Source organism: Puma concolor, chromosome C2 (assembly GCF_028749965.1).
Source record: "Puma concolor isolate L17-30 chromosome C2, mPumCon1.1.hap2, whole genome shotgun sequence".
In the NCBI taxonomy this organism is placed as follows: domain Eukaryota; kingdom Metazoa; phylum Chordata; class Mammalia; order Carnivora; family Felidae; genus Puma; species Puma concolor.
The window spans coordinates 9,296,747-9,318,627 of record NC_141675.1 but is presented as its reverse complement, the minus strand read 5'-3'; the positions used below and the strand labels follow the sequence as shown (position 1 = coordinate 9,318,627).

General features: G+C 39.8%; 1 protein-coding gene across 7 annotated transcripts in view; it reads left to right on the top strand.

Moving 5' to 3' along the window:
• The window catches only part of ULK4 (unc-51 like kinase 4), a 583,293-nt gene that overhangs the window by 145,066 nt on the left and 416,346 nt on the right, over positions 1-21,881 (top strand). For all 7 annotated transcript variants that reach the window (XM_086720525.1, XM_086720521.1, XM_086720524.1 and 4 more), the window contains one exon: positions 13,046-13,173. In XM_086720525.1, coding sequence (XP_086576651.1) covers positions 13,046-13,173 — 128 coding nt within the window. The remainder of the gene's footprint in view (positions 1-13,045; positions 13,174-21,881) is intronic.

The window sequence follows — 21,881 nt, the reverse complement described above, 5'->3', positions numbered from 1 at the left end:
AAATATAGATTTACTTTGTTAATTGCCATGAATTATGTTCTTTGTAAGTTAGAATAAGGGGTGTGTTGGGGTGCCTGGGTGGCTAAGTAGGTTGAGCATCTGGCTCTTGATTTCAGCTCAGATTATGATCCCAGGGTCATGGGAGTGAACCCTGCATTGGGCTCCATGCTGAGTGTGGAGCCTGCTAAAGATATTCTCTCTCTGTCTTTGTCTCTCTCTCCCCCTCTCTCCCCCCCATCTCTCCCTCTGCCCCACTAGCACACACACACTCTCTCTCTCTCTTAGAAAAAAAAAAAAAAGAATAAGGAATGCGTTACCTTGTTTATAAAACTTTGGACAGCTTTTTTTTTTTTTAAATTTTTTTTTCAACGTTTTTTAAATTTATTTTTGGGACAGAGAGAGACAGAGCATGAACGGGGGAGGGGCAGAGAGAGAGGGAGACACAGAATCGGAAACAGCCTCCAGGCTCTGAGCCATCAGCCCAGAGCCTGACGCGGGGCTCGAACTCCCAGACCGCGAGATGGTGACCTGGCTGAAGTCGGACGCTTAACCGACTGCGCCACCCAGGCGCCCCTGGACAGCTTTAAATAATACTAGACTTATTACAAAGGTTCTCCTTCTAAAGTGACTGTCGTTTGTGTTCATTTTGTTTGCTCGAAACTCATAGTTAGAAATTTAAATAAAATGAAAAAGATGAATAACAACAAGTGTTGGCAAGAATGTGGAGCCAATGCAACTCTCCTATATTAGTAGAGAATAAATTGGTACAACCACTTTGGAAAATCATTTGACAAGCTCTGTTGAAGCCAAAGAGAGGACTACTCCTTGACCTAGCAGTTCTGCTCTCAGGTACATACTCAAAAGAAGTGGATACATATGTTATTTGTTCACAAGAAGACATGTGCGAGAATGTCCATAGCAACTTTCCTAATAACAGTCCCAAACTCCAAGCGACCCAAATGTTTGAGTGGACTCATAGAGTTTTCTGTTTTCACCTAGAACATTTTACAACAGTGAAATATGCATGGCTTCTACGCATAACACAGCTGACCTTCAGGCCCTTATATTGAAGCCAGGCAAGGGGAATTTTTTTGACTTCCTTTTTTTTTTGTTGTTTTTTGTATATCTTTGCTGTCTCCCCGTTTTTAAAAAATTTTTTTTAAAAGTTTATTCGTTTTTTAGAGACAGAGACAGAGCATGAGTGGGGGAGGGGTAGAGAGCGAGGGAGACACAGAATCCGAAGCAGGCTCCAGGCTCCAGGCTCCGAGCTGTCAGCACAGAGCCTGATGTGGGGCTCAAACCCACAAACTGTGAGATCGTGACCTGAGCTGAAGTCGGACGCTCAACCAACTGAGCCACCCAGGCGCCCCTCCCTTTCTGTTGATTGATTTAGTGCTTTATCTATTTTGTTGATATTTTTCAAAAAGCCTGCATTTTGACCTATTTATCCTTTACCCATTTTTTGTATTTTCTATTTCATTAGCTTCTGCTTACATATTTATTTTCTTTGATTTGTCTCATTTTTAACTTTTGGCTTTTTGTGTTGGGAATTTAGTTCATATATTTTTTCTTCTTTTACTTTCATTTACAGTGTTTTTTACAGGTTGTATTTTCTTCTGACTGTTCTAAATGCATCCCATAGATTCTGATAAATAGTGCTTTTACTATAGAGGAAAGCCTTGGATTGTGAGTAATTTGTTCTGTGAGTGTTCCACAAAATGACTAAATGTTTCTAACAAATTGTAGCTTGACAAATGAGTGATGTACAAGTAGTACGTGATGCTGAATGACGCATGATCATAACTGAGCCAATCGTTCTTGAAATTCACTTTGATATACGACTGCTTTGGATTACAAGCATGTTTCCAGAATGAATTATGCTTGCAAACCAAGGTTTTACTGTATTTTTAAGTTTTTCAATTTTGGTTTGTATTTTTCTGTTTCCTTCAGGGCTTTTTAAAATAGTGTTTTAAAAATTTCCAGGTACAAGGATCTTTTGGATTGGTGTTTTATTAATTTTTAGTTTTATTTCATTGTGCTAATAAATATTTCACTTCTCAAACTATTCCCAAAAATAGAAGAGAAAGGAAGGCTGCCAAATTCATTCTGTGAATTTCAACATTACCCTGATACCCAAACCAGAGAAAGACATTACAAAAAGAACTGCAGACCAATGTATCTGATGAACATAGATGTAAAAATCCTCAACAAAATATTAGCAAACTGAATCCAACAATACACTAAAAAAATTATTCACCACGACCAAGTGGGATTTACTCCAGGGACGCAAGGGTCGTTTATTATTCACAAATCAATCAACACGATACATCACATCAGCAAGAGAAAGGATAAAACCATATGATCATCTCAGTAGATGCAGAAAAAACATTAGACAAAGTACAATATTCATGATTAAAAATCCTCAACAAAGTAGGTTTAGAGGGAACATAGCTCAACATAATAAAGGCCATATATAAAAAACCCATTTCTAGCATCATACTCCATGGTGAAAAGGTGAGAGCTTTTCCGCTAAGATTAAGAACAAGAGGCCGTTCCTCTCTCTACTTTTATTTAACATAGAATTGGAAATCCTAAAAATTAAAAAAAAAAAAAAAAAAAAGGGGGGCGCCTGGGTGGCGCAGTTGGTTAAGCATCCGACTTCAGCCAGGTCACGATCTCGCGGTCCGTGAGTTCGAGCCCCGCGTCGGGCTCTGGGCTGATGGCTCAGAGCCTGGAGCCTGTTTCCGATTCTGTGTCTCCCTCTCTCTCTGCCCCTCCCCCGTTCATGCTCTGTCTCTCTCTGTCCCAAAAATAAATAAACGTTGAAAAAAAAAATTTAAAAAAAGAAAAAAAAAAAGAATTGGAAATCCTAGCCACAGCAATCAGATAAGTAAAAGAAAAGACATCCAAATTAATAAGGAAGAAATAAAACTTTCACTATTTGCAGTGACATGATACTATATATAGAAAACCCTAAAGACTCCACTAAAAAACTACTGGAACTGATAAATTAATTCAGAAAGGTCATTGGATACAAAATCAATACATAGTCCATAGTCCAGAAAGAGAAATTAAGAACATTCCATTTTCAGGTGCACCAAAATTAAAATACCTAGGAATAAACTAAGGACTTATACTCTAAACTGTAAAACACAAAGAAATGGAAAGACATTTCATGCTCATGAATTAGAAGAATTAATATTGTTAAAATTTCCATGCTACCCAAAGCAATCTACAGATTTAATGCAATATGTGTCAAAATACCAACATTTTTCACAGAACTAGAACAAACAATCCTAAAATTCATATAGAACCACAGAAGACCCCAAAAGCCTAAAGCAATCTTGAAAAAGAAGAACAGAGCTGGAGGTATCACAATCCCAGACTTCAAAATATACTATAAAGCTGTAGTAATCAAAATAGTATGGTACTGGCACAAAAATAAACACACAGATCAATGGAACAGAATGAAGAGCCCAGAAATAAACTTGTGCTTTTATGGTCAATTAATCTACCACAAAGGATGCAAAAAATATACAATGGGGAAAAGACAGTCTCTTCAACAAATAGTGCTGGGAAACTGGATCACTTTTTATTTATTTATTATTTTTTGAAGGAGAGTAGGGGAAGGGCAGAAAGAGAATCCCAACCAGCCTCCACACTGTCGGTGCAGAGCCTGATGCAGGGCTCAAACCTGTGAGCCCCATAGATCATGACCTGAGCCGAAATCAGAAGAGTTGAATGCTTGCCTGACTGAGCCACCCAGGCACACCCCCCACCCCCCCACCCCCATTTTAAAAGTTTAATCTGGACCACTTCCTTACACCATGCATGAAAATAAACTCAAAATGGATTAAGGACCTAACTGGGAGACCTGAAACCATAAAATTCCTAGAAGGAAACATAAACAGTAATTTCTATGATGTTGGCCCTAGAAACACTGTTTTATATATGTCTCCTCAGGCAAGGGAAACAAAATCAAAATAAATTATTGGGACTACACCAAAATAAAAAGCTTTTGCACAGCAAAGCACACCATCAACAAAACATAAAGGCAGCCTACTGAATGAGAGAAGATATTTGCAAATGACCTATTCAAGAAGGGCTTAAAAGCTAAAATATATAAAGAATTTCTAGAACTCAACACCAGAAAACCCCCAAATAACCCAAATGAAAAAATGGACAGAGGACCTAAGACACTTTTCCAGAGAAGACCTACAGATGGCTAACTGACCCATGATATGATGGCGCAGCATCACTCAACATCAGGGAAATGGAGGTGAAAACCACAGTGAAATATCTCACACCTGTCACAATGACTAGGATCAAAAAGACAAGAGGTGGGGGTGTGAAAAACAACAAAAAAAAGGAATCCTCGTGCACTGCTGGTGGGAATGAAAATTGGAGCAGCCACTGTGGAAACCATTTTAGAGCTTCCTCAAAACAATTGAAAAATGGAACGACCATATGATGTAGCCATTTCAAAATTGGGTATTTACCCAAAGAATATGAATAATTCAAAGGGATAACGCATCTTTGTTTATTGCAACATTATTTACTATAGTCGAGATATGGAAGCAACCCAAACATCTATTGATAGATGAATGGATAAAGATATCTCTCTCTCTCTCTCTCTCTCTCTCTCTCTCTCTCTCTCTCTCTCTCTCTCTCACACACACACACACACACACACACAAATAAGTCAGAGAAAGACAAATACCATATGATTTCACTCACTTGGAATTTAAGAAAACAAGTGAAACAAGAGACAAAAGATACTTTCTTAAAGTTTATTTATTCATTTTAAGAGGGACAGAGTGAGTGGGGGAGGGGCAGAGAGAGAGAAGGGGAGAGAGAATCCAAGCAGGCTGCACACTGTTAGACCGGAGCCTGATGTGGGGCTTGAACTCACGAACTGTGAGATCATGACCTGAGCCAAAATGAAGAGTTGAATACTTAACCGATTGAGCCACCCACGCGCCCTGAAACAAAAGATAGTTTTAAATGCAGAGAACAAATTGGTGGTTGCCCGAGAGGAGGTGAGTGGGGGGATGGGTGAAATCTAAAAAAAAATTTTTTTAATTTTATGGGTTATATTAAGGTTTTCTTTGTGACCTTTTATATGGTCATTTTAAAGGAACATTTTGTGTGTGTTTAAGAAAAGGTATATTTTTCGGGGCGCCTGGGTGGCTCAGTCGGTTGAGCGTCCGACTTCAGCTCAGGTCGTGATCTCACGGTCCGTGAGTTCGAGCCCCGCGTCAGGCTCTGGGCTGATGGCTCAGAGCCTGGAGCCTGCTTCCGATTCTGTGTCTCCCTCTCTCTCTGCCCCTCCCCCATTCATGCTCTGTCTCTCTCTGTCTCAAAAATAAACCTTAAAAAAAAAAAAGAAAAGGTACATTTTCTGTTATCTAAGTATAAAGTTTGATATATACCCATAACATCTAATTTGTTGTTTATGTTATTTAGTCTTTTATATCCTTACTTATTTTTGTTCTCTTGACAGTCTTGGACTGAGAGTGGTGTGATAGTCTATTGCTCCTTACATCTTCTATAGTTTCCACTGTATAGAAGTGGTTGCTATGCTATTTTTTTTTAATCTTTATTTTTTTGAGAGTGTGAACAGGGCAAGGGCAGAGAGAGAGAGAATCCAAAAAAAGGTTCCAGGCTCCAAGCTGTCAACACAGAGCCCGACACAGGGCTAGATCCCACCAACCTTGAGACCATGACCTGAGCCGAAGTTGGACGCTTAACTGACTGAGCCACCCAGGTGCCCCAGTGCTATTTATTTAAGGCATAGCATTCATTGCTGTATTCATTACTGTTAAGTGTTTGTTTTGAATGGTGGCCTTTAGCATTAAAGATGTTCCTTGTCTTGTTTACTTCTTTTTGGCCTAAATTCTGCCTTGTATAGGAGGAGGAATCATTATGTAACTCTTTGTATATTGGGTACAAAAACACCATTCCTGCTTTGTATTCTTGTTGAGTTTGCCTAGTGTGTGTGTGTGTGTGTGTGTGTGTGTGTGTGTGTGTGTGTGTGTGTGTGTATGTGTATATATATATCAAGAGGTATCTACATCTGTATTATATTCTCTCTGTTGTATTTATCACTTTTATCACTTCTAACAATTATGTACAGTGTCAGTCACCTTTTGGAATACAATTCTGTGAGAATTAACATATGCTTAGACCCTGTCGTTACTACCACAAGAAGGACACAGAATGATTACAGCATCCCAAAGGAGGACACTTTGCTCCTCCCTTTTTAGGAAGACCACTTCCCATCCCAATCCCCGGCAATTACTGATGTCTTCTCTGCTCCAGAGGTTTACTTGTTCTAAAATGTTATGTAAATGGAACTATACTGTATGTAATCTTTGAGACTTGTTTTTTTAAATGTAGTTGAGATTCATCCATGTTGTGCATATCAATAGTTTATTTTTTTTATTGCTGGGTAATATTCCATTATCTAGATATATCACAGTTTATCCACATACTCATTCAAGGACAGATGGCTTGTTTCCATTTTTTGACTATTAAGAAAACTCTTGTTGTCAACTTTGTGTGTAGGTTTTTCTGTGAACGTATATTTTTATTCAACTAGAATAATGCTTAGAAGTGGAATGCTATATTATATATGGTAGGTGGGCATTTAACAATTTTTTATCAAAGTGCCAAGCTGTTTTCTTTTTTGTTTAAAAAATTTTTTTTTAATGTTTGTTTATTTTTGAGAGAGACAGAGACAGAATGCGAGTGGGTTAGGGGCAGAGAGAGAGGGAGACACAGAATCTGAAGCAGGCTCCAGGCTCTGAGCTGTCAGCACAGAGCACGACGCGGGGCTTGAATTCACGAGCTGTGAGATCATGACCTGAGCCAAAGTCAGATGCTCAACCGACGGAGCCACCCAGGCGCCCCGAGTGCCAAGCTATTTTCTAGGGTGACCGTACCATTTTGCAGTCCTATCAGCAATGTATACAGAGTTCTAGTTGCTCAACAACCTAGTCCTTTTTCATTTGGTCATTCTAATAATTGCCGAGTGTCTCATTGTGATCTTAATTTGCATTATTGTAACGGACATTAAGCATCCTCTTGTATTTATTTGAATATCTGCATAGGTTCTTTGGTGAAATGTCTGTTTAAATATTTTGTCCATTAAAAATGTTTTTGCTTAATATTGAGTTTTGAGATTTCTTCGTATATTCTGGTTACAAATATTTTATGCCAGTATCTGGCTTGTCTTTTCTTACAGGGTCTTCCACAGAGGAGAGGTTTTAATATTCATGAAGTTCAGTTTATCAGTTAGTTCTTTTATGGTTTGTGCTTTTGGTGTCATATCTGAAAACTCTTCCTAGCCTAAGGTCATGGAGATTTTCTGGTTTGTTTTCTTTTAAGAATTTTATAGTTTTACACTTTTTATGCAGTGTATGACTTATTTTGTATGATCGTCATTTTTGTGTATGGTGCACGGAATGGATTGAAGTAATTTTTTTTTTTTTTTTGCATGTAGCTATCCAGTTGTTCCAGTACTATTTATTGAAAAAACTGTCCTTTTAAAAAAATATATTTTTTAAAATGCATATTTATTTTTGAGACAGAGCGGGGTGGGGGGGGGCGGTGAGGGGGAGGGGCAGAGAGAGAGGGAGACACAGAATCTGAAGCAGGCTTCAGTCTCCAAGCTGTCAGCTCAGAGCCCGACGCGGGGCTTGAGTGCATGAACTGAGATCATGACCTGAGCTGAAGTCAGAGGCTTAACCAACTGAGCCACCCAAGTGCCCCTGAAAAGACTGTCCTTTATCCAAAATTCCCTTTTCACCTTTATTTTTTTTTTGGTCCATGAAATTTGTGCTTTATTAGACAGTAGTGAGTCTGAAAGTAACACAAGGCAAAACACTGCATTCTTTTAGTTACAGTTGGACAATTTGCAACATTTTAAAGGAAATGGAAAGTGCCTATTTTGACAAGGCTTAGTAATTCATTCCATTGAAGTTCCATTGATGTCAGTGGCACTGTTATTTTGTACATGATAAGATACGGAATGTAAACATTTTGTACAAAATAGGATATTTTTAAAGGGTGCTGTGATAGTCCTACAGTTGGCCAGCCTATTTCCTTTCTGAAGAAAACCACAAAGTCATTTTAAATGTCTCTAGATTAAGAACTTTTCTATCTCCAGATCTCTAAAAGTAGGACTGAAACCAATAATAAAGTCCAATCTCTTGCTTTGAGACTCATCCAGGATAAACGCAGAGTGATTCATTTTGTTGTAAGCAAGACACAGCAAATTCAGAAGCCAATATGAAGTGCCTTACTTATTAAAAAAAAAAAAAACTTAATAATGTTTATATTTGAGAGAGACAGAGCTTGAGCAGGGGAGGGACAGAGAGAGAGGGAGACCCAGAATCCGAAGCAGGCTCCAGGCTCCAAGCTGTCAGCACAGAGTCTGATGTGGGGCTTGAATTCACGGACCGTGAGATCATGACCTGAGCCGAAGTCGGATGCCCAACTGACTGAGCCACCCAGGCACCCCATAGAGTGTAAAACTGTAATAACAAATATTTTCAATGATAAAGGCTTCTAATTTTTAAAACATTATGACATTCTTTGGTTATGATTGATTACATTAATTATAGAAGTTTCTAACGCAGTTACTTAGAAAGTTTACTTTTACTAGGTTCAAGAAATCAATGCTTTAAGGTTAGAAAACAGGCAGTTAAATATAATATAAATGTTTAACTACCCATTTTATATTTAATTAAAACCACGTTTTTCCTCCAGAAGACCTCAACCTTGATGTAAAACAAAGGATATGTAAATAAGCTTCAGTATCATTATAATAGTATTGCTAAGGCTTAGTTATCTTAGATTGTTAATTATCTACTCTTGTTCTTGTTGCGTGTTAACATTTCCCCAACAAGCCCTGGATAGGAGGGAAGTAAACATGAAATTCAGTGAAACTCAGGTTAATTAGATTTCCTACTTGTTAGCAATTGAGAAAATACTTGGAGAAAGAATGACAGTATTGCTAGTTTCCAACAACTAGTCCTTGTGCGTTGTTCTTCACCTCTAACCATTTTCTCGTCTGATAAAAGGTAATAATTTACCTTAGGGAATTGTGGGAATTAAACGAAATAATTGTACTTTTGTCTTAAGATCATTGACTTTTATTTCTGTTTCTTTGGTCTGTGTAACCTGTCATTTTGTCAATACCACATTGTTTTGATTACCGTAGGGTTTTTTTTTTTTTTAATGTCTTGAAATCATTGTGTGATTATGTATTTTTTTCCCCAAATTGTTCTGCTTGTGAGTTCCTTTGCCTTTCCATATAAATTTTACAATTAGCTTGTCTATATCTAAAGAAAATCCTGTTGGGATTATTTTGATTAGAATTGCAATAAATCTATGGGTCCCTTTGGGGGAAAATTGGCATATGAAGTTGGAGTTTTTTTTTTTTTTAATAGATGAACATGGAATATCTCTTATTTATGTCTTTAACATTTTTCTTTCTTAATTTTTAAAAAAAATTTTTTTTTTTTAACGTTTATTTTTTTTTGAGACAGAGAGAGACAGAGCATGAACGGGGGAGGGGCAGAGAGAGAGGGAGACACAGAATCGGAAACAGGCTCCAGGCTCCGAGCCATCAGCCCAGAGCCCGACGCGGGGCTCGAACACACGGAGCGCGAGATCGTGACCTGAGCTGAAGTCGGACGCTTAACCGACTGAGCCACCCAGGCGCCCCTCTTTCTTAATTTTTTAGAGTTAGCAGTTTAATAATTCTCTACCTTTCTTGTTAGTTTTATACCTGTATTTCTTTTTGTTGTTATTGTTAGAGTTATTGAAAAATGATACTTTAAAAATTTGCTGTTTAATTGTTCATCATTCGTGTATAGAAATACACCAGATCTTGCTAAACTTATTAGTTGTAGAAGCCTTTTTATTGATTCTTTGGGATTTTCTACATAGCTAATCACAACCTCTGAGAATATTTCTTTGATTCCAGTGTGAATGACATTTATTTTTCTTTCCTTATCACACTGGCAGTGACTTTCAGTAAAACACTGAGTGATGGGAATGCACATGGTTGTTTAATTCCCAGTCTTGGTGGGGAAGCATCAAGTGTTTCCCCTTTAATTTTGATGTTAGTTATAATTTTTCTCTAGATTCCCTTTTACAGATTGAGGAAGTTCCCTTCTGTTCTAGTTGGGTGAGTTTTTATCATGAATGCATGTTGAATTTTGTCAAATGCTTTTTCATCATCCACTGATACGATCATGTGGTTTTTCTTATTTTTCTGATGAATTACACTGATTGATTTTCAAATATTGAGCCAGTCTTGCATTTCTGAGATAACCTCGACTTGTTTGTGATTTTTTAATTTATACTTTTGATGTATTGTTGGACTCAACTTGTTGATATTTGGAGAGGATTTTTGCCTCTGTTCCTGAGGTATATTGTCTGTACTTGTTTTCTCGTATAATTAACTGTTTGGACCTTTTTCATGTCTATAAATGCTTGTATAAGTATGTAAGTGTGTGTGTGTAAGTAGTTAGATGCATGCATCTAATGTGTTTATCTCCTGTAGCCTCTTCTAGATCTTTTCATCCTTTTTTGTTATTTTTTAAATATTATATTCATTTGGAGTTTGTTTTCAAGTCTGACATTCGGCCCTGCTTGCCACATACATGCACTCATTCTGTTAATTTTGGTTAGCTCAACATTCAGCAGAATGTTATTACATCACTTTTAAATTTCAGATTGCATTCCCATACATTGGGTATTCTGTCCATTTTTTTCTCCTTAAGGAGATCTGTCCTGGAGTCTTCTGACCAACTCCAATATGGGTAGGCTGCTCTCTGTGCCCATTTATAGCTATCACCCTGGAAATCATCTGGGGATTCCCTTTGCATCTTTCCTGTGTTCAATATACTCTTCTCTTGGTTTATTTCCCTAGGGTGAGTGTTGGGGGTTATATAGAGGAATGGTGGTATATTAAGTGATTTGGGGAAGGTAATAAAAAGCCAGATCATGAAGAGCCTTGTATGCCATGATAAGGAATTTTGGCTTCATCTTAGGAGTTGCAGGAACTATGGAGAATATTTTATAGGTGAATATTGTACTCATTTGCTGTGGGAGAAGATCACTGTGGCTAAGATTTCTAGGATAGATGGAAGAAAGCAAAGTGAGATAAAACATGTTCTAGTAATCGAAAAATATGGTGTATTGCAAGATAAGGCAACATCAATGGGGGTATCATTCTCATAGTAACAGGGGATCAATTGTACATGGGAGGAATGAGGAGTCAAGGAAGATGCTCAGGTTTTTCAAGCATGGTCTTGAGCTGATGATCCTCAGAGGGGGAGACTCATGTTTAGGGTAGGTTCTGAGCTTAGTTTTGGATGTGGAGTTCAAAGGATTGCAATATACCCTTCATCCACATTCAGAAAATGTTAGCGTTTTACCATGTTTGCTTCATAGTTCCTCTTTTTGTCTTTTACCTCGTGTGTGCAAGTACATGTGTGACCAGTTTGAGAAGAGGTTGCAGACCTGATGCTCCTTTACTTGTAATCAGTTTACTGAATATTCCCTAAAATCAGGCAATGGATTTAAAAAGAAGTTAACATTAACTCATCTACATAACTTTTTCAGATGTCACGATCATCCCAGTTGTGTTCTTTGATGTGAAACAAAATTGCCAGATCTTGAATTGCAGTCAATTATCATGTCTTTGAAGTCTTCTGTAATTGGGACAGTTTTTCAGTCTAAGACTAGTGGATCTTTGAGTGGTTTTGGAATTATGTGTTTGTGTGGGGGGTGGAAACAGATGACTCAAAGATTCCTTGGTGTTTATGGTTTTATTTAACCCAGGTGATGACTTAGCTTGATTATTTGGTTCAGGAATTAGGTGAGATTCATGCATAGATACAGATACGTAGGTATATCTCCATCCTTAAATAAAAGCATATGCCTGGCTGCAAATTCTTCTTGTTTGGCAATGCAGCACCCAACGTAAAAGGACAGTGGCATGGCAAAAGAGCTGCTTACATTTACCTTGGACGTAATGGTGTTACTGCTAGGTGCTTCCTTCTCTTAAGGACTGTTGGGAACGTTCACTCTTGCTCTGTGTGGCCATCTTGCTAATAATTCTGTATTCCTGCCTGCTTATATTCATTAACTCTGTGTGTGCGCCTGCATTTCCTTTTTGCCTGTCATTAGGCACCTGAAACAAAGTGAAAATAATGCTAATGTTAGTATTTATCCCTCTGTGTTGTATTATGCCTTTTGTTAAAGAATGTTCTAGGAATACAGGTTTTTCTTTTGTGTCCTGTATTGGGTATTTTATGTCTGTAGGACTTCAGGTGTGTAGACCGGATGTGTAGACTAGAGATGTGCTTTCTGTACAAGCAGGTTTGTGCAGAGGTTCATGGGTACATGCAGTTGTGACTTCCAGTTCTCATTACTTACTGCCACCCTTACTGTTGGGTGGTTGATTGATGAAGAGATGGATGGGCTTTGTTGTCCTGTTGGCCTTGATTTCTTTTTTTTTTTTTTAATTTTTTTTTTTCAACGTTTATTTATTTTGGGGACAGAGAGAGACAGAGCATGAACGGGGGAGGGGCAGAGAGAGAGGGAGACACAGAATCGGAAACAGGCTCCAGGCTCCGAGCCATCAGCCCAGAGCCTGACACGGGGCTCGAACTCACGGACCGCGAGATCGTGACCTGGCTGAAGTCGGACACTTAACCGAGTGCGCCACCCAGGCGCCCCGTGTTGGCCTTGATTTCAATCCAACTTTGTGAATTTGTTAACTTTTCACGGTTCATTTTTCTCTTTAAGAATAATACTGTCACCTTGTTATGGCTACTTTCCAGGTTTAAATGAGATAATACATATTAAAATTTTGGTTAGACTCCCGCCCAAATTAAGAATGCAATAACAATAGTTGAAATTATTTTATTTTCTGCCATCTGTTTATTGTAAACCCTTGACCCTGATAGTTGACTGCTCTATTTATTTCATGTTTTCTCACAAAATATTTTAATATCTTCCACAGGATTTTGTTTCTACAGTTATCCGTTTACTTGACAGCCCATCAACTTCGATTAGAGCAAAAGCCTTCCTCGTTCTTTTATATATTTTGATTCATAACCATGAGATGCTGCTGCTCGGCTGCCAAGCAAGGTATGATTTTCTCTGATGGTTTCAATTTGGAACTTATTTTACTTATTTATTTTTATTTACTTTTTCATTTCTATCCAAGGTAGCACATAGTGCAGTAATTTCAGGAATAGAATCCAGTGATTCATCCTCTACACATAATTCCCAGTGCTCATCCCAGTGAGTGTCTTCCTTAATGCCGCTTGCCCATTTAGCCCATCCTCACACCCGTGACCCCTCCAGTAACCCTCAGTATGTTCTCTATATTCAGGAGTCTCTTGTGTTTTGTCCCCCTCCCTGTTTTTATATTATTTTTGTTCCCCTTCCCTTCTGTTCATCTGTTTTGTATCTTAAATTCCACATATGAGTGAAGTCATATGATATTTGTCTTTCTCTACTTTCGCTTAGCAGAATACACTGTAGTTCCATCCATGTTGTTGCAAATGGCAAGACTTCATTCTTTTGGTTGCCAAGTAATATTCCATTTTGTGTGTGTGTGCATGTGTGTGTGTGTGTGTGGTGTATATGTATATATAGTGATTGCCAAGTAATACCCCATTATGAGTGTGTGTGTATGTATATGTATATTTATACATATATCTTCTTAATTCATTCATCTGTCAGTGGACATTTAGGCTTTTTATATACTTTGGCAATTGTCAATAGTGCTGTTGGGGTCATGTGCCCCTTTGAAACAGCACATCTGTATCCTTTGGCTAAATACCTACTAGTGCCATTGCTGGGCCATAGGGTAGTTCTGTTTTTAATTTTTTAAGGAACCTTCGTACTGTTTTCTGGGGTGGCTGTACCAGTTTTCGTTCCCACCGGCAGTAGAAGAGGGTTCCCCTTTCTCCGCATCCTTGCCAGCATCTGTTGTTGCCTGAGTTACTAATGTTAGCCATTCTGACTGGTGTGAGGTGGTATCTCATTGTGGTTTTGCTTTGTATTTCCCTGATGATGAGTGGATGTTGAGCATATTTTCATGTGTCTGGATGTCTTCTTTGGAGAAGTGTCTATTCATGTCTTCTGCCCATTTCTTCACTGGATTAATCTTTTTGGGTGTTGAGTTTGATAAGTTCTTTATAGATTTTGGATACTAGCCCTTTATCTGATATGTCATTTGCAAATATCTTCTCCCATTCCGTTGGTTGCCTTTTAGTTTGGCTGATTTTTTCCTTTGCTGTGCAGAAGCTTTTTATCTTGATGAGGTCCTGATAGTTCATTTTTGCTTGTTTCCCTTGCCTCTGGACACCTGTTGAGTAAGAAGTTGCTAAGGTCAAAGAGGTTGTTGCCTGCTTCCTCCTCTAGGATTTTGATGGCTTCCTGTCTTATGTTTAGGTCTTTGATCTACTTTGAGTTTATTTTGTGTATGGTGTAAGAATGTGGTCTAGGTTTTCTTCTGCATGTCGCTGTCCAGTTTTCCCGACACCAATTGTTGAAGAGACTGTCTTTATTCCTTTGGATATTCTTTCCTGCTTTGTCAAAGATTAGTTGGCCATCTGTTTGTGGGTCTCTGTGCCAGTAGCATACTGTCTTGATTACAGCTTTGTAATACATCTTGAAGTCTGGGATTGTGATGCCTCCAGCTTTGGTTTTCTTTTTCAGGATTGCTTTGGCCTTTTGGGTCTTTTCTGGTTCCATACAAATTTTAGGACTGTTTAGATGCCATGGTGGCAAGGATGGATGAAGCAGAGAAGTGAATCAGTGATATTGAAGACAGAATTATGGAGAATAATGAAGCAGAAAAAAAAAAGAGGGAAACTAAGGCAAGAGAGCACAATATAAGAATTATAGAACTCAGTGGCTTATTAAAAAGAAACAACATCTGAATGATAGGAGTCCCAGAAGATGAAGAGTGAGAGAAAGGGGTAGAAGGTTTATGTGAACAAATCATAGTAGAAAACTTTCTTAACCTGGGGAAAGACACAGACCTCAAAACCCAAGAAGCACAGAAAATTCCTATTAGATTCAACAAAAAACCACCACCAACAAGGCATATCCTAGTCAAATTCACAAAATACAAAAAGAAGGAAAGAATTATGAAAACAACAAGGAAAAAAATTCCTTAACCTATAAGGGAAGACAGATCAGGTTCACAGCAGACTTATCCACAGAAACTTGGCAGGCCAGAAAGGATATATTCAATGTGATGACTCAGAAAAATATGTACCCAAGAATTCTTGATCCAGCAAGGCTGTCATTCCGAATAAAAGGAGAGATAAAGAGTTTCCCAGACAAAAACTAAACGAGTTCATGGCCACTAAACCAGCCCTGCAAGAAATTTTAAGGGGGCCTCTCTGATGGGAGAAAAGATGAAACAAACAAAAAAAGACCAAGGGCAACAAAGACTAGAAAGGACCAGAGAACACCACCAGAAACTCCAACTCTACAGGCAATACAGTGGCAATAAATTCCTCTCTTTCAGTACTCACTCTAAATGTCAACGGACTAAATACTTCAGTCAAAAGACACAGGGTAACAGAATGTATAAGAAAACAAGATCCATCTGTATGCTGTTTACAAGAGACCCATTTTAGACCTAAAGACACCTTCAGATTGAAAGTAAGGGGATGGAGGACCATCTATCATGTTAATGGTCACCCAAAGAAAGCCAGAGTAGCCACACTTATATGAGACAATCTAAATTTTAAAATAAAGACTATAACAAGAGATGAAGAAGGGCATTATATCATAATTAAGGGGTATATCCACCAAGAGGATCTAACAATTCTGTACATTTATGCCCCCAATGTGGAAGCACTCAAATACATAAATCTATAAATCACAAAGATAAAAAACCTCATTGATAACAACACCATAAAAGTAGGGGACTTCAACACTCTACTTACAGCAATGGACAGATCATCTAAGCAGAAAATCAACAAGGACACAATAGCTTTGAATGACACACTGGACCGAATGGATTTAACAGATATATTCAGAACATTTCATCCTAAAGCAGAGGAATACAGATTCTTCTCGAGTGCACATGGAATATTCTCCATAATAGATCACATACTGGGCCACAAAATCAGCCCTCCACGAGTACAAAAATATCGAGATCATACCATGTACATTTTTAGACCACAATGCTCTGAAACTCGAAATCAATCACAAGAAAAAATTTGTAAAGACCACGAATACTGGGAGATTAAGGAGCATCTACTACAGAGTGAACAGGTAACCGTGAAGTTAAAGAGGAAATAAAAAGTTCATGGAAGCCAATGAAAATGATAACATGACAGTCCTAAATCTCTGGGATGCAGCATAAGCAGTCGTAAGAGGGAAGTAGATAGCAATCCAGGCCTTGCTAAAGAAGGAAGAAAGGTCTCAGATACACAACCTAACCTTACACCTTAAACAGCTGGAAAAATAATAGCAAATAAAACCCCAAACCAGCAGGAGACAGGAAATAATAAAGATTAGAGCAGAAATCATCAATGCTGTCGAAATAAAAAAACAATAGTAGAACAGATCAATGAAACCACGAGCTGGTTCTTTGAAAGAATTAACAGAATTGATAAATCCCTAGCAAGTTTGATCAAAAAGAAAAAAGGAAAGGACCCAAATAAGTAAAATCAAGAATGAAAGAAGAGAATCACAACCAACACTGCAGAAATACAAATAATGATAAGAGAATATTATGAGCAATTATATGCCAATAAATTGGGCAATCTGGAAGAAATAGATAAATTCCTGGAAACATATAAACTACCAAAACGGAAACAGGAAGAAATAGAAAATTGGAACAGACCCATAACCAGGAAATAAATTGAATTAGTAATCAAAAGTCTCCCAAAAAGCTAGAGTCCAAGGCCAGATGGCTTTCCAGGGGAATTCTACCAAACATTTAAAGAAGAGTTAACACCTATTCTCTTGAATTGTTCCAAAAAATAGAAGTGGAAGGAATACTTCCAAACTCATTCTTTGAGGCCAGCATTACCTTGATTCCAAGACCAGACAAAGACCCCACTAAAAAGGAGAACTAGAGACCAATTTCCCTGATGAACAGGGATGCAGAAATCCTCAAAAAGATACTAGCCAACCAGATCCAACAATATATTAGAAGAATTATTTACCACGATCAGGTGGGATTTATTAGTTTTAGTCGTAGTATTTCTTGGCCTCTATATACTTGATATTGAATTTTTTTCCCCTAGACTTTTCTAAGGGTTTAATTTTTCACTTAACACCATCATCTGGGAAACACCAACGATGCAGAGAAGACCTGTGGAACTGAAGCTGGTTGGTGGGAAATACCTGGAGTTACCTAGATGTGAGGATAATCCAAGGCAGGGTGTTAAAGTTGGTTCTTGTTTGCATCTTTGAGAGGCATTCTTGACTGGTGGTTTGGTCATTTTTCATTTTTGTAAGATTCAGGAATGAGCCACTGAAGCCCAGACAGTCTACAGAAGTGGAGCAGGAGGCAGAGTCAGGAGGATTTCTGGAGTGGTCCTTTGCTGGGCAGATCCTCAGTCTCCCTAGGTTCCACTTCCTTCCTCTAAAAGGAGAAGTTGTCCTGATGTTCCTGAGATTCCCTTCATGCTCTGATGCTTCCTGATTAACATCTTCTGGACTAGTTCATGCTCCATTACACCTCAGAGGAACCTTGAATACATATGGATTTTTGAAGAATACCATACGGAATGTCTGTTTCTGGATCTAGCTTTCTCCTTATTGTAGAATACTCAGGAGACCCTAGCATTGCTGAGATTGATCTAGATTAGAGATTAGAAAACTTTTTCCTATAGAGATGAACTATGTTAGGATTTATGGGGTAAGATCCAAAATTGTGGCTATTATAGTTGTATTTATGTAACAAGAGAAAACAAATTTCCACAATTTTTTTTATTGATGAACGTACTTCTATAATGAGAGAAAACAAATATCCACAGATTTTGAAATTGACATAGTATAGAATATATTAACAAAGGAATATAGCTTTTTTTTTTTTTTTTTTTTTTTTTGGAATACAGGTCTACAAATGAGAAGAACACAATTCTTTTTCTGAGGGATAGATAACATTTTGCTTAATTAGGGGTCAAAGTTAGCGTCCTCCTCGTCAAATCAGTTGTAAATGTCAACGTTAGCGGTGATTGCAAAATGTGTATGTTAGTGCTGATTGCTAGTGCAATTTTATGTACCTGTTCTTTGAAAATTCCTTTTCCTGTAGATAGATACTAGTAGTCACATACCAATGCTAATTTATGAGGATGTAATTTTAATTGAGCATCCATCACTTGGAAGGCAAGGTTCTTCCTTGGTATTTGCCGTTTAGTATGTCCTTAGGTTGCAGGTTAATCAGGTCTAAGTGGAGGGGATATAGAGGCTCCTACAGAGCCTTCTTTCTTTCTGTGTCTCAGAGATCACTGTCCAGCTTTGTTTCACGTCCAGCGTCTTGAAAACCAATGTTCCGTGTATTGTGCCTATTTTGTAGTTGATTTATTTATTTATTTATTTATTTATTTATTTATTTATTTATTTTCTTTTTTAACGTTTATTTATTTTTGAGACAGAGACAGAGCATGAACAGGGGAGGGGCAGAGAGAGAGGGAGACACAGAATCTGAAGCAGGCTCTAGGCTCTGAGCTGTCAGCACAGAGCCTGACGCGGGGCTCGAACTCACGGACCATGAGATCATGACCTGAGCCGAAGTCGGACGCTTAACTGACCAAGCCACCCAGGCACCCCTTGTAGTTGTTTTAAATGGGAGCATGCATCCTTAGTCCAGTAGATCCGAAAGTAGTAGTTGTTCTTGTCTATTTGTAAGGGTCTCTTTCCTCTGGCTTCGCTTCCTCTACTCTGTGTGTCTGCCATCATCTTCCCCAGGATAAATAACATAGATTCTCAACAGATGTTCTTACATCGTTTCTCGGATTCACAGTCTGATCTCCATATAGTGACTAGAGAATCTTGTAGACTGTGTGAATCAGCTTTTGTTTCTTCCCTGCTCAGACTCTTCTGATAACTCTTCTGAGATGATAGCCTTGCTCTTTACCATGGCCTACTCTGCCCTCCCTCCTCTAATCCCTGCCCACCTCTTAGCCTGTGTCGTCTTTGACTTTCCTTGGCTCTCACTCCATTCCAGTTACATGGTGTTTCTTGTTACTTTTTGAACACAGTAAGCCTACTGTGCTCACCGCAGGGCCTTTCCCTGGTGCTGTTCCTTGTGCCCATTATGCTCTTCCCCCAGATGTTTTCATGGCTGGCTTCCTCTGGTCGTTCAGCCTTCTGGTCACTTTAAGAATCTCTTTTGACAGCAACTCCGATCGCTCTGTCTCAAATACTCTTAACCCCAACTGCAGAAACTCTTTAACTGGAAACGACTAAACCATTCAGACCGTCATAGCCGGGGCGTGAACCATTTGGTCCTCTCAGAAAATTGCTGTGATTTCTGTGTGTCTGCTCTCTCTGGAGCAACACGGTGAGCAGGATGTGTGTAGAGAAGGAGCCTGGAAGATGAAGCTTAGCTTTGCTGGAGAGGTGAGGACAGGCTCCGTTCTTCCCGTGCTGTGTGGCAGAGATGGCTCGGTATCCTCTAAACCTTGGAGAATGGGAGACCTTGGGGCTTCAGCTTCGGCAGGTGCAAAACGCAGATGCCTTCTGTGCGTGGTTGTGGGGGCCAGGCGTGCCTGTTCCCAGGAGATCTGGAGCAGGACTGAATGGGGGCCAATCTGCCCCCGTCAGTGAGGCTGCAGGCCAATGATGTCATTTCCTCACTCCTAAAGAGAACAGCTCCCTCTCACCACCTGCTTCTTGGCCACGAGCTGTCTTGGTCAGGTGCCGAGTAGGTGAAGAAGTCACGAGTAAGCAGATCTGTCAGAGTCCGTTGAGAGAGACACTGTACTTGGAGGAGCAGAGCAAGAACAGGCGGCTCTTACTGGGGTAGAACGAACGGGACAGACGGAATCTCAGCAAACGAGTAATGGAAACTCTGTGGAGAGGCAGTTTGTGCAAGTGCGGCAGAGGAGCTGAAAGAGCGTGGCCTCTGCTGGGGATGCTTTTCGTGCTTTGAAAGGCAGTGTGAAAGAACAGGCCGGAGCACACAGAGCCGACGGCAGAGACCCGGACGGGTCTGTGAAGACAGTAGGAGAGACGGAGCAGAGTTCCGGGAGACCTCACGTGCCCGCATTGCCAGGGGCAGGAGGGAACCGACGGAGGATTTCTAACTGGAGAGGTGTTAGCAGCCGTCTTCTGCTGGAACGTGCTCTCTTCTGCAGGTGGAGGAAGGAGAAAGTCACAGAACCATAAGGGCAAAGGGAAAGATGGCTAAAGCCGATGAGCATTGTCACCTCATCTTTGTAGTTTGGAAGCTGGAAAGCTGACAGATGGATGCTTGCTAATTTAGCAGAATGGAGATTGCTGACATCCTTTTTTTTGTCTGCAAGACGAAAGCCGTGAGGACACTGATGACTGTGTCAGAACTCTGTAAAGGTTGGAAATGAGAGGTGCTGCTACCTTTGGCCGTGGTGAGGGGTGGGGGAGACTCAAGACAGGAATGATGGGGATCTGCTTGGAGAGTTGATTCCCAGCGCCCCCCCCCCCCCCCCCAAACGTCCAGGAGACTCTGCCTCTTCTGCCACAGCAGGAGACTTGAACTACATTCTGGATAGTGCCAATCTGGTATTTTCACATATAGGTAAGAGGGAGATGAGGTGCCTTGTGAGAAGTCTGAAGATTGTATGAACGTCTGATTACTCGGAAGGGGGAGGCCTTCCACCCCCTATTTTGCTGCAGTTGCAGACTGTTGGCAGCCTGGCTTATGCACTATTGGCCAGAATTTGGAGATTCCTCTCTGGGAAGGTGGCCAAATCCCAGTAAGAGCCCCCACAGGGGCTGCCGTTTGCTTGGCCCCTTCTGCATCCAGTGAAACCTTCCCCCCATTCTTGGAATGGAGCCCATCCGTGTTAAGTCCTGCTCCTGCACGTACACCTCCCAACAACACTTCAGTGCATCATTTAAAAACATAAATGGGGGCGCCTGGGTGGCTCAGTCGGTTGAGCGGCCGACTTCGGCTCAGGTCATGATCTCACGGTCCGTGAGTTTGAGCCCCGAGTCAGGCTCTGTGCTGACAGCTCAGAGCCTGGAGCCTGTTTCAGATTCTGTGTCTCCCTCTCTCTGACCCTCCCCCGTTCATGCTCTGTCTCTCTCTGTCTCAAAAATAAATAAACGTTAAAAAAATTTAAAAAAAATAAAAAATAAAAACATAAATGGACAATCAAGAATCACCAGGTATTTGGGGCGCATGGGTGGCTCAGTGGGTTATGTGTTCAACTCTTGATTGGACAGCTTAGGTCATGATCTCACAGTTCGTGGGATTGAGCCGTGCATCAGACTCGGTGCAGACAGTGGGAAGCCTGCTTGGGTTTCTCCCTCTCTGTCTCTCTCTTCCCCTCCCCTGCTTGCACACGCGCCCTTTCTCTCTCTGTCTCTCAAAATAAATACACAAAATGTATATAAAAAAGAATCACTAGATATTTAAGAGAAGCCTCTCACATAGGGTGCAGAAGCCAAAACTCGTCAACAGGTAAGAGTGATATGGCAGAAGCAGAGATTAGAGTTATGAAGAGACAGTTCATGGAGAAACGAATGAGGGACCCTTAAACCTACCACTATATGCACAAGTTTCCTCGTTGTAAGAGGAATGCACATCGTTATTCCTCATTCTAAGAGAAACCAGCAGAGATAGGATTTCACAGTGCACTAGCAGGGTCTGCAAATGTATTCTCTTG